Below are 17,826 nucleotides of genomic sequence, written 5' to 3'. Positions count from 1 at the left end.
TTGTGTCATAAAGAAGGATAGATTTATTGCAAGATTGAAGCCTAAGATACGGGTGAAGGTTGAGGTGAAGGACCTGCCAACTTTTGAGGAAGCCCTGAGAGTGGCTAAGGAGAAAGAGAGGAAGCAAAGAAGGATAATTCTGTTGGAGTATGGCGTGCCCGTTGTTCCTTCTGTTATGGAGATGCCTATGCAGAATGTAATTGAGCCAGTGAGGCCAGAAGAAAAGAAAGAGGGATCAATGAAGGACGAAATTCATGAAATGGCTAAATTAATGAAGAATCTCAGTTTAAACCTTATGGCAGGAAGAGGACGAGGTCGGACTCCAGGTGGTAGAGGAGCAGGTCATGCATCCAATTCAAGTGTTCAAGCACCGTTGCAAGACGGGAGAGGACGGGGAGTGTATGCTCCGTATGTGCAATGCTTCAATTGTCTAGATTGGGGACATTATAGTACACAATGTGATAAGCCCCCTAGAGTTGGCGGTGATATGTACCCACTTTCTTCAAATTTAAAAGATAGGTCAATTGATCATGGAGTGGAGATAAAAGAGCCTGGACCTTCAAGTAGTAATGGAGTAAAGAAGGTTTCTTTTGAAGATAAGGGGAAAGGTAAGTTTGTCAGCGTGCTTGGATTGGAAGAGAGTGATTTGGATGTTTTGCCTCTTGGGAAGAGAGACAGGGATGAAGAAGGAGAGCCAAGTGTAAAAAAGAGTAAGCAGGCTGAAGATGTTGTTACTTACTAGAGGAAAAAGGTAGGGAAGCCTAGACAGAAGTACAGAACAGCTGATTATCCCTTGGGAAAGGAGTAGGCTGAATATGATTTGATTGCTGATTTATCTAACAGAAAGGTGGATATTACTTTTGCATAGATGGTTGGGCTCTGTCCAATGCTGAAGAGAGAATGGAGGAAAGCTGTAAATCTAGGTAAGAAGAGAGTTGTGCATAAAGTAGCAAAAAATATTATGTCTATTTTGGAGCTTCCTGATATTTGCCCTTCGGTGGAGGCATGGCATAAAGGATATGAGCTTGGAGAAGCATACATTGATGGAGGTGCCCAGATATGTGTGATGACTCAATCTTGTGTTGAGAGGTTGGGTTTGGAGGTTACTGATCCTTCTCACTTCTGAATAAGAATGGCCAACCACGCCAGAGTGAAGAGTTTGGGGGTAGTGAAGGATTTGGATGTGGAAGTCTTCAATGTGCATTGCAGAATAGATTGTCATGTTATGCCGGCAAGTATGGGTGCTTACCCTCTCATTTTAGGCAGACCTTGGTTGAGAAAAGTGGGAGCTATTCAAAATTGGGGGAAGGGAATAATCTCAATATATACATCTAATGGTAAAAAGTTCAGTTTTGATATGGTAAGTCATGCTGAGATATCAAGCCCAATCGAAGAAGAAGAAAAGTAGAGTGAGACCATGAGTGAAGAAGAAAGTAGTACTACTTCTGACAGTGATGAAGCTCAGGTTGCTTTCATTGAGGGAGTGAACTTTTGGGTACAAAGGAGTAGGCTGAAACTGTACATCAGTTAGAAGAGGACATATTTGAAGCAATGGAGGAGTTTATGCAATCTAAAGAGGCACCTATCTCAACACAGGAATTAGTACAGCAAATGATTAATCCAGATCTTACTCTGAAAGAAAAGGAAGAGTATTCAGCCATGTTGTGCGGGTATCCCTATTTATTTATCACATCGTATGAAGAGATTAGAGGGTTTAAAGGGAAGCCTTTGAAGATTGAATTAAAAGAAGATGCAAGGCCAGTATTTCAGAAAATGAAAAGATTGAGTCTTGAGCAAGTGAGGGTACTTGGAGAGGAGGTGGTCAAGTTGCTTAAGGCTGATATAAAATTTCCCATTGTTCACTCTGACTGGGCCAGCCCTGTGGTTATCGTACCAAAGAAAGATGGACGATGGAGAGTATGTGTTAATTACAAACCGTTGAATGCTATGACGAAGAGTAATCACTATCCTCTCCCACATGTGGATGACATACTGGATAAGATAGCCGGTCATGAGATGTATAGTTTATGTGATGGGTATTCGGGCTATTTTCAGATTGCAATTTCTCCTGACGACTAGACAAAGACAACTTTCATTACTCCTTGGGGCTGCTTTTCTTATAAGAAGATGCCTTTTGGTTTGAAGAATGCTCCCTCACATTATTAGGAGAACACAAATAAGGTACTTGCCCCTTTTCTTGATAAATTTTGCAAGGCTTTTATTGATGATATTTGTATTTTTAGTGATCGGAAGGATCATTGTTCCAAGTTGGTGGATCAAGAACTTGGGAGAATTGATGATAGTGGAGGCCAACTTAATCCCAAAAATGTAAGTTGGCACAGCCAAGTATTAAAGTATTGGGTCATGTTGTTTCTGAGAATGGAATAGAGCAAGACCCTAAGAAGATTAAAGCATTGGTTACTCTAGCACCTCCAACAGAGACAAGGCAGTTGCATACTTTCTTGCAAAAGGTTAAGTATCTTTCTAGATTCATTTCTATGCTTTCTCAAGTTTTGTATCCATTACAACAAGCAGTGAAGAAGGTGCCTTTGCAATGGACAAGTGAATGTGGAGAGGTTTTTGAAGCAGTCAAAGAGATTGTTGGAAGAGTGTCAAGTGTTAAAGCTCCTGATTTCGATAAGACTTTCTATGTCAATCCTTCAGTAGGGCCAGATGCATTGGGAGCCATTTTATTGCAGCAGGGAGAGCAATCAAGGTATATGAGGCCTGTGTTTTTTGCTAGTAGGGTGAAAAGTGAAGCAGAGAAGAAGTATTCAGCTGCAGAATTGGTATTAGCCAGCTTTGTATTTGCATGTAGAAGATTTATTGCCTCATTCTTTTGTGGTACTTACCAGTTGTACTCTGTTGCCACAACTTGTGAATGGTATTAAGTTTTCACGAAGTATGGTGAGATGGATAACAGAATTGCAAGAGTATGCTTTTACTTTCCTGGTAGAGAATTGGCCGATTTGCTTACTTACAAAGATACCCCTATTTTAGTCAAGGAAGTGGAAGATCATATTGAGAGAGTGCAGGAAAAAAGTTTAGAAGACAGCTATACCTTGTTCTTTGATGGTTCTTATAGGAAGAGTATTGACAAAGCAACCGGTGGAATGGTTGTCTATGATCTTGATGGTAAGGTAATTCGGAAATCAGGTTTTCCCTTGCAAGTAAGCAGTAATAATGAAGTTGAATATGCTACTTTAGCTAAAGGCTTGCAATCATGTTTGAAGATGGGAATAAAAAGACTGATTATAAAAGGTGATTCAATGCTGGTTGTAAAACAGATTCTGGGGGTGTGGAAGATAAAGCATGAACATTTAAAGAATTGGGTTAGCATTGTTAAAAAGTTACTCAGACATTTTGATGCATGGTTGTTACAGCATGTGGACAGAAACTTAAATCATGAGGCACATGATGCTGCTTGTGGAGAGGAAAATGTTCAGGTGTGTGTAGTAAAAGTTCAAGAACCTTTGTATAGAGGGAGAGAGTGTCTTTCGAATGTGGAGGCTTTCTTGCTCACAGGAAAAGTGCCAGAGGTTCCAAAAGAAAAGAGGTATAGATTTATTAAGACTTGTGAGACTTATTGTCTTATTAATGATGTTTTGTATATGAAGGGTGCAGATTTAGTCTTGAGAAGAATCCCAGGGCAAGCTGAGATCATGCATGTGCTTGAGGCAAATCATGAGGGGATTTGTGGCAGGCATTTCGCATTCAAGACAATGCTAAGAAAGATACTAATGGAAGGGTATATCTGGCCCTCTCTACAGAGAGATACAAAGCATTGGTGCAGATCCTGTTTACAATGCCAACAGATGGGAAGAAGAGTATTACATCCAGAGTTGAGAAATCTCATCATAGCATACAACATATTGGAGAAGTGGGGGATTGATGCAATCGGTCCACTTCCCATGACTTCAGGAGGTAAGTGTTACATTCTCACTGCGGTAGAGTATCTTTCGAGATGGGCAGAAGCTTCAGTCAATGCTAAACAAGTGAGCAAGTTCATATATGAAGATATATGTTGTAGATTTGGAATGCCTCTGGAATTGGTAAGTGATAAAGGGCCTAGATTTAGGAGTGAGTTGGTTGACTTGTTGTGTGATAAACTCAGAATTAAGCATAGATATGCTACTCATTATTCTTAGTCTAACAGTAAGAATGAATATTTCAACGGAGAGTTGATTAATATGATGAGTAAGATCATGAAGATGCATGGGAAAAGCTGGGATCAAGTTGTGCCACAAGCACTGTGGGCTTACCAAATAGCAATCAAGGAAGGCACACAGTTTTCTCCTTTTCATCTTGTATATGGAAAAGAAGCTATGTTTCCATTGGAAGTAGAAATTCTAGCTCTGAAGTTGCTCATGAAAATGGATGAAGAACCTAACACCGAGTATGAAAGAAGGTTGGTTGAACTACAGGAAGCTCAGCTTGATAGAATGAAAGCAGTTGAACACTATGCTCAGACTCAGGAAAAGAAACAAATGAAAGCTAATTTGAAGTATAAGGATAAGAACATCAAAGAAGGAGACTTTGTATTAAGATATGACAGTAAACTGGATAGTACTTTCAAGACTAAATTTGTGACAAAGTGGGTGGGTCCTTTCAGTGTGTTTAAGAAGTATTCAAATGGATCTTATCAGTTGAGTGATTTGGATGGAAGTTTGCACACTAATCGAGTGAATGGGTACCGGTTGAAGAAGTATGTGATAAGAATAATGCAAGTGTCAACATGTGGGCCAGTTGTGATGGAAAAAGATGCATCCAAGTTTTGACTGAAGATATACTTGCTGCAGTGCAGTTAATGTTGGCTTCAATTTGTCCTACATGATTGTTTGTAGCTTTTTGGTTGGGCTAATATGATAGGATAAAATCTATTTATATTTTTCTCCACATAGATTGTGCGAGGGTAGACATTGAACACATGATAGTGTTAATTTGCGGGTTGCATGTGAATAAGCCAATGTAACTGGCTGCACATGCAAAAGACCTTTTTATTTTGAACTTGAAAGACTAAAAGTTTTTTTGCGGGGACTTATTAGGAAAATGATGAAATGCAATGTGGTTGCACCAGACCTCCAGAGCAAGGTTGTCCGGTGTGTGGTCAAATGAAATGTTTTTGGGGTCATGTCAAAATGGCTGTCCTCATGATGAGTATGGAAGGGATCTCTCGCTTTGAGAATGCCTTTGAAGTACTTCGAACTGCATTTACTACCTTCGAAGATATGGTGTCTCTTTTTCTTGAAAAGGATCGCCGTAACAAAGAATCTCCATCCTACTCATCAGATACTACATAGGCTCTTGCCTCCACCAGCAAATGGAGACCTAGGCCATCGACTCCACTAGCACGAGGAAAGACATTCAAGATGTTCAAATGCACATATTGCACATAAGCTTGCTCAACAACAATCGAAGGATCATGCCAATTGGGTGGCATCTGCCACTAGTGATGATGCAAACGAAGATGATCATCCGACACAGGATCATGCTCTTACTGTTTGTCTCCAACATCTAGATGATGATGGAGATGATGATTTTGCTTTCTGAGCATGATGTACTTGGGTACTCTACCGTGGGGACGTTTCCAAAAAATGAATGCAATAAATCATGTATGTGTAGTTAATAAAGGTACTTTGCCTTGGATAGTCCTCCTAAAATGATGTATTTATTTTCTATTTTTGGTGTGGCTCCATGTTCCTCATTAGTCTTTGGAGCCAGGAGGGGAAGTACTATGGGAGCCATGTGTTTTTGGCTTTGATAGGTCTATTTGTTGGTGCATTGGTCTCCTAGACCTCTAAGTTGATCATGCATCCATGCATGATGAGCCTTTGAGCCATGCTAGATGAGATTTCTATGTTATGCTCACTAGTCTTGGAGCCATGCTCACTTGCCTCTGAGATTGTGTGGGAGCCATGTCTAGTTCTAGACTGGCATGGACAGTTTTCATGACCATCATTATCATGACTTTGGTTCCACTCATGTAGTCCCTCACCTTTCCTCCATGGGGGGGTGTTAGGAAATGGAGTCAATTTGAGTGACTTTTAGTGTGTTTCTATTGAGTTCTAGCGTAGTACTATACTACTTTATATCCTAGAGTGCCACGTGTCACTATGGGACTTATCCCATATATATTTGACACTTAGAGTGTGTGTGTGCCTATCCTATAAAGGCATTGTACTTTCTCATGTCAATTCACTCAAGCCTCAAGACTTTCTTGATTTTTAGCTGTTCTTGGCCTTTGTTCAGCGATATTAATGTTGGCCCTTATCTTTGGTTTGTTCTTGGGCTTGCATGCTTAGTATACCATCGGACCAATTACCACCACCAGGATGAAATGATTAGTTGAGTGCAGTTTATTGCCACTTTCCCTAGCGGGCCGATTACCACCATTAGGCTGGCTAGTTACCACCCAGCTACCACCACCGCACTTGGATGATAGAGTAGAGTGTAGTTAGTTACCAGCCACCAACGTAACTACTAGTTACCACCATTAGGCCAATTACCACAATTGGGCATGCATGATCATTACAATGCAGTTAATTACCAATTATCGAGCTTGCATGCTTAGTACGAGTATAGTTAATTACTAATGGCATCTGCTACATGATTACCAGTCATGTCGATGGTGGGTAATTAATTGGCATTGCTATTGGTGGCATATAAGATTCACCGAGCTGGCAATTAAATACTATTCCACCACGGTGGCTTGCAATTAAAGTGGCTCATGATTATTTGGATGGCAGAGCGTCCTCCTTGGATTTTGATCAAATACTATTCCACCACCGTGGCCTTCAATTAAAGTGGCTCATGATTATTTACATGGCAGAGAATTCACCACAGTGTCCTGCAAATAAGGTGGCTCATGATTATTGATGGCAGGGTAATGCGGTGGTCATGATTCTTTGGATTAGTCACGGCGGTGGTAATGGCTCATGATTATTTGGATGGCACACCGCTCATCTCATGATTATTTGGACATCACCGCGGTGGCTCAAACTTCTTGATTACTAATGGCTCCTTATTAATGGATGATACACTGGGTAGCACACTCATCTGTTCCTCCAGTCACTGCGATGGCTCAAACTTTTTGATTAGTGATTAGTTAAGGTAGTGGTTTAAAATGGCTCATGATTATTTGGATGGCACACGGGGCAGCATGCTCCACCATCATCCAAACCACCATAGTGGCTCGAACTAATATAAGGGACGTGGCATTTGGCTCCCGTCTATAATCTGCTACGTTGCTCCATGCACCCTCCTCTAGCTTTCTCTACTACTCTAATTTGCTCCACGCTGCCTCCTCAACCTCTCATCCACTCACCAGCTCCACTGCTCATTAGCTCCACTCCTCACCCACTCAATTCACCATGACTCCTATTTGCACTGGCATCACTATCCCCCCTCAAGCCACCATGATTCCAAGCATCTCTGGATTCATATATAAGGTGGTCGTCTTGCACTCCCTGGTGGGGATGGAGATGGTGGCTCTTGTGGTCTTTTGTTCCCTTAACTGATTCCCCCAAATTCTGCATGTCACCACCCTAGAAGGCATGTATTCCACTAGACTGTATATACATTGACAAAGGTCTATGTGTATTCAGAACAGAGTTCTTTTGGCTTGTTGAGGGGAGCGTAATCTAAAACCTCCATTGTATAAATATTGTTGTGGCCTCTAGGGCTGTAAATATTGTCTTGTAATATTTTGGCCAGCCTCTAAGCTTCTAAACAACATCAACAACTATTGAATTGTAAACTTTTGGCCTCTAAGGCTCTTAGCAGGCAGCTGCTAAGTTTTGATAATGTAATCTCATTTCTTCAATTTTGGCTCCATGAGGCTCGTGTCTTGGTAAATTTTTAAATAAACCACTTGATCAACAATGTAGATGTAATATTTTGGCCTCTATGGCTCTCAACAATTGCTGATTTTTTATAATATAATCTCATTTCTTCAATTTTGGCTCCATGAGGCTGAGATGAGGCTCCTGTCACTTCAATTCTCTTAGCAGTTGTTGAATTGTAAACTTTTGGTCTCTAAGGCTCTTAGCAATTGCTGAGTTTTTATAATGTAATCTCGTTTCTTTAATTTTGGCTCCATGAGGCTCTTGTCATCAAATTTTTAATAAACTACTTGCTCAGCTACGTAGATGTAATATTTTGGCCGCTAAAGCTCTCAGCAATTGCTTACTTTTTATGAGTGTAATCTCGTTTGTTCATTTTTTTCTAAAACTGTTGTTACTTTTTTACGTGAATCATCCAGCCATTGCTAAGCTGTTAACATAGCTCCAACAACCACTATGGTGGTTTAGCTAAAATAGCTCCAACAACCATTGAGGTTTAGCTAAAATAACTCCAACAACCACTGCGGTGGTTGCATGGTGATACATCTAGATAAATACAATTAAACTTTAAAAAAATGCAATTGATGATATGGCCCTTGAGGGGTTCCTTTTAGGGGCAAGACCATATCGACAAATTTGGCATGTTGATATGGCTCTTTTCCCTAAAGGGGATCCCTTAAGGGCCACATCAACAATTGCATTTTCCTTGGTTGCACAAGGAAATCATTTTTTCTTGGTGCACTTATAAAAATGGGCAACTAGTCCCATAACCTTAAGAACCAATGTGGTGGTCACTCCAACCCAACCTTCCACTTCAAGGTTGGCTTAGAGTGACCATTGCACTAGTGGTTGGAGTGGAAATGCTACGGAAAAGGTTGCATGATAACTAACCACCAATGTGGTGGTGTGGTTCCAAGCCAACCTTGAAGTAGAAGGTTGGCTTGGAGCATCAAGCTAGAGACTGCATTGCGTAAAGCAAGGCAGAGCTGCCGTGTGTCGATCTCTATGGTGTTCAGAATGATAGATTTTGTCTCATTATTATGCCAGTGTGGCATCATGACATCGTGAAAATTTTTGGCGAGAGCACGGGTCTGCTATAAATTCACCCACAAGCATGTCGCATTGCGTCCCAAAACGGTCCCAAAAAATTGAACAAAAAGAAATATAAAGACGACTGGAGGAGTTCATAGAGAGAGGATTGATAAGACCTAGCAGTTCTCCTTACGGAGCACCAGTCTTATTAGTCAAGAAGAAAAATGGGACTTTTAGAATGTGCATTGACTACTGCAATGTTCTAGAGGATTTACTTGGGAAGGACTGGTATAGCGTCATAAATGCGCACAAACGCTATGGAAAGCAATAGACAAATGATACGTGCAACATCCATGAGACAGAATACAGATTTGCAAGATATAGAAGACTGAAGAACATTGTATTCCAAAGCAATAGCTCGTACAACATCTGCGTACACAATGATCTCTGAATGCTAATAATAGCATGCGTACAGAATCGTCTGACGGTTAGAGAAGTAGCCGTTGAAGAGTATAATTGCTTGGAGATCTGAACCATCAACCCTTGCAGCTAACCTGCCATCGTACACCCCTCTAGGTCACTGCTGCTAACCCGCATGGTTATGCAATAACACATGGCACTCATGGTGGACTGTGCGAACCACACATGCACATCCCCGAACTACAGTCAGATGCCTTATACAGTGCAAAGTCTATGTGCAACAATCATTTTAGTCATAGCCTCGGCAGAGAACCAAGTGCAGTAAGTTAAATCTTTCTCTTCACTCAGGACACAAGAATTACCGAACATCTCATTCCGAAAAACAATCAGAAAAACATCCACTCTCTGTAGTCGCAATGTCTGTCTGAATGCCCTTTTGATATTTCTCCTCCCTGTCCAAAAGCATCTCCGCATTTTGGACATCTTCGATGTTGCTTGTCCAAAAGCAACAACTATAGTGACATATGCACTTTGCTGCACAACGATACTTTATTCAACGAGGCCCTTCTGCAACCATCGCCATAGTTCTATTCTTCATCCGAACTAGAAATGTACTGAACAGGTGCAACAATGCCACCGCGCTTGCCCAGTCCTACATCACTACTCTCAGACAACTCTCTCGACAACTGTGTCGCCTCTCCACTTGAACTAGCATCCGCAGTCATCTCTAACTGCCGCTTTCGCATGAACATCTTTAGTCTTCGATCATGCTCCAGATCCATCAGCCATTGTAACAGATGAGGCTTGGATCGATTCACTACCTATTGTTCAGGCGACTGCTCTGTGTGTAATACTTCATTTATCGATGCAGCCATCGGTAATTGCTGTTGCCATCATTTCTGTGCCGTCGTAGGTCTCCAAATCATCATTAGCTCATAGGAAGGGGGATCTACTAACCCTGGAAAAGGTGTGTGCTTATGAAAATACTTCCCCCAAAACTTATCTGCCTCTTTCCACTAAGGAGGACAAGGAGGTAAAGACAGACTGAAAGAATGGGCACACAATTCCAACCACAAACAAAGTGAATGCCTCTGTCGCTTCAGTGCATCAATTCTTTTGCTGTTGCGGAGAATGGCTTCCACAATACCTTCCGCCAGCTCGTCATATTTGGCTTGCCAATCCTCTTCAATCTGCACTGTCTCCGCAACCACTCCTTTCCCCTTATTCGTACCACCACCACCCGAAGAAGTGCTAGACCCTTTTGGTCTAGAACTAGTTGGTAGAGACTCTTTTTTCATGCACAACTGCATGACTTCCGCCTCCAGACTGGTCACCCTAGCAGATTCTCCCCCTGTACCAATTTGGGAAGCTATTTGCACGAGCACATTTGAATAAAATTGTAGATGGACATGCACAGGCTGCAACCAAAAATTGAACCCTGTAGAAGACACCGGCGATACACCCGCAGACTCCAAGATTGTCGTTAATACTTCTACTCGTGACACCCTCGCCGCATCAGCGAGACTGCCATTGATGTTGTAGTAGTTGTCGCAATTGTTGTTGCTGTACTCTACTAAAGCTGCTCCATCCACCGTTGCATCAGGGAACCTCCCACCACTGGAGTACCACCTAGGATCACCACTGCGGTAGACATTGGAGTCACTGTCACCCGTTCCGCCATGACTGGTAACACCATTGGTGTAGACACAGCAATCTGCAGCGTTGCCACCCCACTAGTGGAAACACCTCCCACAGCACTAGTATGTACCGGAGTTGAAGGTGCAAGGGGAGACACCATCCCCTGGCTAAGGCGAGGCTTCTTCCGTCATTCTTTCATAGCCACTGCACCAGAAGATCCCTCTGCTTCATCCTGTGCAGGTCCCTCAGGTGCAAGAGTGAGCACCAAGGCCGTTGCCGTCGAGGTGCTGCCAACTCCAAATGGATAGGAAACAAAATCTCCAAAACCTCTGCCCAAGACTACCTGCTTCTTATCAACGTGAGTTGCCACCCGTAAAACCTCTGCATAAATCCGCTCCTTAAGGAGTCACGCCCATGGCAACTCCCTCTCGTCAGCAACATCTATCATCCCGTGAGTCCGAGGCATCATCGATGGTATATGTCTTGGCCTGCAAGAACGAATCGAGTATCTAGTGATATAGGTCCCTCATCTGAGCATCTTAACACCCACTCAGCTTGTATTCATTCCTGGTAGGAGCTCCAAACTTTGCCTCCATCACCACTAGTATACATGTTGGCTGCACAACCATCTTACCATCCATAGGCAAAAAGAGACAATGAATCAATTGAACAGTTAGCTCCTGATGCTCATCCAAAAACTCTACAACAGTTCCTACCGCCAACTGTTGTGGCAAAGTGCCGATGCTGATGGATGAACAGCCACCCTCTGCCAATCAATACTGCTAAAACTATGAATTTGTAGCTGTTGAAGATGAGCATCAATTGAGAATCTATATACACCAACAGAAGAAGAGGAAGAAATTGAGCATGAGCCATCCCCATGATGAGATGAAGGAGAAGAACCAAGATAACAGAGAAGGTTGATGATAGTTGGAAGGCGAATGCACCCAAGAGAACTGCAAGTGTGGTAACGAGCAAGTAGCAAGCAACTGAGACATACAAACAATGGAGCAAGAGTTGGAATTCAAATGGCCAATATCCTGTCCTGAGGACAGTGAGTTGCATGGCGTCTAGGCTAGGATCTCACAGAAGATTGCTGTCATCATGCCGCGAACCCTTCTGCCATGTGTCCTCATGCGATGGCTCGGCTGCCTCCACCTCAACCCGAGAAATTTGTGCCTCATTAGAGATGGGGAATGGGCATTAAAGCCTATTGTCATGATGGTATGGATGAAGCTGAAACCCATTAATTGGATGTGGAAGAATGTGCTCTTGCAAATCTGCAAGATAAAACGATGTCGATCCGCAATTATGAAAAAGCCAAAAGGGACCCGTTCATTGCAATTTCAATTTCCCTGACATTTTTCCAAGATGATTGTTGAACAGAAGAACCAATTTCCTGTGCTCAAAAGATTTCTTCTTAGACACCAAATCCACCCTCTGCTTGCACCTCGCTTGAACCTCCAAGGTGAGATAATAGCTCTCTAGTCACAAATCATCCAATTGGTCGAGAACATCCAACTGGAAGTAGCCTATCCTCTACTGCAATCCTCAAACTCGGAACAATATGCTTGATTGGCGTGATTGCTTCTAGCCCAAACACCACATAATAGTGCAAACATAGACCCCCTAGGATGTGATAAATGCTGTTTTGGGATGGTCTTTTAGAGCCATTCAGATTTGGTTGTACCCGCTATATCCATCCAAGAAGGAGTACACCTCGTGCCCTGCTACTTCATCGAGCAAAGCGAATCCATATAGGGCAAGGGGAATGGATTAGGAATGCGGCTGCATTCAGCTTGCAGTAGTCAACACAAATCCACAATTTCTTGTTTTTCTTTGGCACAATGATAATTGGGGAAATCCACTCTGGATTCTCAATCGGTGCAATGAATCCCACCCACAACAAGTGCTCCAATTCTTCATGCACTTGCTTGGCCACGTGCGGATTCATATGATACCTCTGTATCTTCGTCAGAATGACATCTAGTCTGAGGCTAATTGGGTGTTGGTAAATTTTCGAATCCGGACCCTTCATATCTGCATAGTCCTAGGCAAACGCATCAGAAAATTCCCGCAACAAGGCAATCAATTCGCTATGGAATTTAGTTGTCAAGAAAGTGTTGACTGACTGGTTTAGATGTGCCATCCGCTCCGAGAAAAACTGTATTGAGGGCATCCACTTGAACATGCGTGACTCTGCTCATGCGTTCTTTGAATTCCCTCTCCTGCAGTAGGAGGTCCCGTACATCCAATTCTACTGCAACTTGCTGGGGCTCGGAGTCCCCCTTCGGGATAGGGCTCTGCTGACTGCATCCACCAGTCCACTGTGATGCATATAGTTGTCTATAATGCCATCCACATCAATGGTGAAGATAGGAACCAACTCTGGATTTGCCTTAAGAAAGGCTTCCTCCTCATCATCCTCCAATCTGTTTGCCATGTTCACTGTCTCTACCAACACAGGTCAAACCGCATCCGCCAATGGTGTTGCCACTCCCATTGTGACCCGCATTTTCTTCTTTCCTCTCCGCACTGAAATGATGTTCTGCTTCCAATTTTGCTTGACTTTTGCTTACCGCAACCAAGGCCTTCCCAAAAGGATGCTATACTTTGGTGTTGTGGCTTCCATGTTGAGCACCACAAAAGACACTACGAATGAAATGCCCGCCACCTCTAGAACAATGGTTGGCAAGATTTCGAGTGGTCGAACCAGGCGTTGATAAGCCATGTGGACTAAGAAGGTTGCTGGCTCCCAACACATACAGCCCATTTCTTGGCAGGTCTTCAAAGTGTCAATATTGACCCTTGAACCGCCATTGACCACTAGCACCTGAGCAAAATTCTGACCCTGTGCCTTTGCAAAAATCATCGGAATCCACATGTTGGTCAAAGGAATTGCTAGAACTGGGCATGAATAGCTTGACATAGCTCCATCTCTTGTAGTTCCAACTTCGTGTGTAGGGAGTGCAACAATTGTCCGTGGAATCCCGGAACCAGATTAAGTAATCGGCCCAATGAAAAATGGATAGGAGTCTCCAAAATGCACTCCAACCCCTCGTTGGAATGTCTGTTGCTGTGGCTAGAATGCTTGATGCTACAACTCTTCTTGCACAAAAGATGCAGCCGCATCTTGCAACAGCTCTCTAGCCACATCCATAGCCACGTCCATTGTAATGACATGCCACTGTGTTGTGTGTATTAGTCAAGCAAATCACACACCAATTTATGTTAAGAGCACACTTGACTGCAGAGTGACCAGGATTGCAGCAGTGCGTATACCATATCCCCTTCAAGCCTTTTGGTATGAATCCGTCTCCGGAAGCCACTAGTGCGCCCTTACCTCCTTTAGCGGTTCTTTGGGTCTTTGTCTCTGCTTCTGAGTCCAGACTCCTCCAAAGTGGTACCTTCAGACCTTCCATTCGAACTGGTCGCATCTGAATCCTCCTCACTGTCATCCGACTTCTTGGATTTGGACAATTTCTTCTTAGATTTGCTCTTCCCAGATTTGTAATTTTTGGATGTCCTCCCTTGCAGCGATTCCCCCGCTTGAACTGCTTGCACCGTGACCACCACAAGTGTTGTCTGTGTCCGATCCACTATGGCCAACGCCGTTCATAGATCCTGTGATAGCCCCAAAATGAAGCAATCAATTGAGTACCTCCTGAGCAGGGCGTTGAGCCACAGGTACACGTTGCAAGAGTAAATTGAATTTGGAAGCATAACCTTCCACATCCTGATTGCCTTGTTCCAAGCTACACAATCTCTCCAGAGTTAGCAGGATCTTTTTTTTTTAATGAAACTGCCTCAAGAATGCATTGTGGGCCGCATCATATGTGGTGAAATGGTTCACTACGTACTCTACCAATTAGCGTGCTATCTTATCCAATAGGTTAACTCAAAACCGCCTCTTGTTGGAGCGGTACCACAACTCTTGGATTGTTGATTCCATATACCTTTTCAAACATCCGAACATGCGCATCGAGGTTGTTCGACTTTTCCCTAGAAACTTGACATACTTGACATTACCCATCGCAGCCATCACCGCACTGCCAATGTTTGGTGCTCCTCTAGACCGCCTTCCTTGATCGAAGAGATTACGAGAAGTCGCCAAAACTATAGTTGGAGATGAAGATGCACTCAGCACCCGACGTCCATCAATCGAGACCCGTACCTGTAGCTTTGGCAGTGATACTGACTGTGCAGGTGGGCTCTGACACCGATTGACCCCTCCTGGAGCTTCTTGTGAACTGTCGGCCCCATGCTCAGGATCACTGTTGTGCAGCCGCAGCCGCATCGTCGGTGTCAAGGGATCAGGAGGTCCTTTCGAGCATGTGCACATGCATGCATACTGGGAAGCCAACAACTACAAAATACGCTACCACGACCATTGGATGAGGTTCTTTACTAGAATTTTTGCGCTCACTCAACCGTAAGCAGGATACTGGGGGGTCAAAATGTATCTAATGGAGTTCATCTTGAAATCCTCGGATGTGTCTCCTCACCACAGCAATCTCCTCCTGAATCTCCTTTGGAGTGAGCGCAAGAGTTCATCTTGAAATCCTCGGATGTGTCTCCTCACCATAGCAATCTCCTCCTGAATCTCCTTTGGAGTGAGCGCAACTACATGAAAACCTCCATGGAAAGTGCCTCCACAAAGATGGCAAGGAGCGGATGACATGAGCGCTCAATTGCCCGATCACGAATTCCTTGCGTGATGGTAAGAATGCCCATCATGATCGCCAATGTGTAGCATCATAAATGCACACAGATGCTATGGAAAGAAATAAACAAACGATAAGCGCAACATCCATGAGATAGAATACAGATTTGCGAGAGATAGAATGTTGAAGAACACTGTATTCCAGAGCAATAGCTCACACAACATCTGCGTACACAATGATCTCGGAATGCTAGTAATAGCATGCATACAGAACCGACTGACAGTTAGAGAAGCAGTCGTTGAAGACTACAACTGCTTGGAGATTTGAACCGTCAACCCTTGTGGCTAACCTACCCTCACACACCCCTCTAGGTCACTGATGCTAACTTGCATGGTTATGCAATAACAACTGGGGAACCAGGTCATGTGAGCAAAAGGGTGATATGTTTCAATGTTGTGCATGTAAGGACAATGCTGTTTTATTAGATACCATATATCACGCCAAATGTTGTATTTAGCTTTTCAATACAGGCATTAGAATAAAGCAAATGGCTAGTGGCTTCTCGTTGACCCTAATGATGAAGATATTACACGGGCAAGTTTGTCTATTGATGTTGATCAGGGAGATTCCATGAATGTGACTGTCACATTGCATTGGACTCTAAGGGATGTGTAAGAACATATATTGGTCATGGATGATGGTATGTCAGAGTCCTTCAAGTTTACATTGAATGGTGAAAAGATTGGGTGATGTGTAGAGAAGTGCATGCATAGTGTCAGTTTCATTCCTCCTACAACATTGAAGATAGTAAACAATGTGTTTGAATAGTGCATCATTAAATTATTTGAAAATGTGGCATAATCTACCTTGATGTTTTTTTAATGTGCTTTCACTTAAAAAAAAGTCAAAAGATATGGAGACTTTATGTTTAATTGTTTTAACTTTTAGGGTTTCTATATATATAGAGATAGGAGTCATTTTTATGAGCATTTCTCACTTTCACTTTCATAAAGCAATAGAAACTTCCACTTACCAAAGTCCTTGCTTCCTCAACCTCTATTTCCATGGGTTCTGCAAGAACTTCCTTCCATGTATTCATCTCATGAACTACATTTGTAGATCACGAGGAGGAGCTCTTTAGGGTGTTTTATAGGATCATAGACGTCCTAGGCATATATCAACGAGCCAAGGAAGACTTCAAAGAGCTCATCAACTATTTGCAAGACAATTTCTCTGATTTTGCATATCAACTTGATGAGTCTTCAAAGTATCTATACATGGAGGAACCCTAAAAGGTAGGCTTCATGTAAAAACAACTCTAGAAAGCAAGCCCTAGCCTTTTACTAGGCCTAGCCTATAAAAGCAAGGACAGAGGCTCCCCAGATGGATTCAAAGTCATATCAGCACTATGCTTTGTCAGAGCCGGTTGTACAAAGATTATTCTATTATAGTAAGGACCTTGGGGGGGGGGGGGGCAACCCTTCTTTCTGGCCCCTAGTGTGGCGTATCGTCCTTTTTTCTTCAACCCCTTTAGATGCTGGGCTATGATTGACTCTTGCTATGAGGCTACTGAGGATTAAATGCTGATGTAGAGGCTATAGGAAATGTAGATTAGATGCCAAGGTTTTGGTTGCTAATGATGAGCTTGATGTGGAGCAAACGATGAGGCTTAGGTTGAACTGAAGACCTTCAATGCTGCTACTGTCTACTGCTCTTGATGTATGCGAAGCTGATGCTATAGGCTCTGGGTGTATCTTGAATGATCTATGGAGATTGAATGCTGGCTCAGATGCTGAAGCTAAAGGCTAGATGTGTGAGTAAGAATCCTTGAACTGAATCTTGGGATGAATGGGTTGGTATCTCCTTTTATAGACTTTTAGGGCAAACTAGCCTACTCTGGTCGAAATGTAAATGCGAACCGTTGCTCCTGGTCAACTAGTCAATGCCATCAATAGTTGCCCAGGTCAATCAAAAGTCGATGTCAAAAAAAACTAAAGGCGTTGACTTTTGCTAAATGCAAACACAAAAATGAATGCCCACCTTTTGAATGAAGGGATAACCCTCTCTTTAATTCTCTCTCTCTCTCTCTCTCTCTCTCTCTCTCTCTTTCTCTCTCTCTCTCTCTCTCTCTTTACAAATGTTCTTGGGCCCAGCCATGCAGTGCTAAGGCATGTTTTTTCTATCCTTTCTCCTCTCTCTTTTAGTAACAACTTTTCAATTGATATGTGCCA

The 17,826-nt window shown here is 42.8% G+C and overlaps 1 protein-coding gene across 1 annotated transcript; it reads left to right on the top strand.

The window, feature by feature from the left end:
- Positions 1 to 1,551: 1,551 nt before the first annotated feature.
- On the top strand, positions 1,552 to 4,778 carry LOC147894347 (uncharacterized). The gene is made up of 7 exons (XM_087385289.1): positions 1,552 to 1,917; positions 2,343 to 2,789; positions 2,904 to 3,170; positions 3,288 to 3,446; positions 3,618 to 3,677; positions 3,816 to 4,052; positions 4,149 to 4,778. The coding sequence occupies exons 1-7, from the start codon at positions 1,552 to 1,554 to the stop codon at positions 4,776 to 4,778; spliced, it is 2,166 nt and encodes a 721-aa protein (XP_087241415.1).
- The last annotated feature ends 13,048 nt before the right edge of the window (positions 4,779 to 17,826 follow it).

The sequence above is a fragment of the Dipteris shenzhenensis genome, chromosome 14, assembly GCF_047967505.1.
Source record: "Dipteris shenzhenensis isolate YYH24624 ecotype China chromosome 14, Dip_SZ_1.0, whole genome shotgun sequence".
Lineage (NCBI taxonomy): Eukaryota > Viridiplantae > Streptophyta > Polypodiopsida > Gleicheniales > Dipteridaceae > Dipteris > Dipteris shenzhenensis.
Note: the sequence above shows the minus strand (reverse complement) of the source record. Positions and strands in the feature narration are given on the sequence as shown.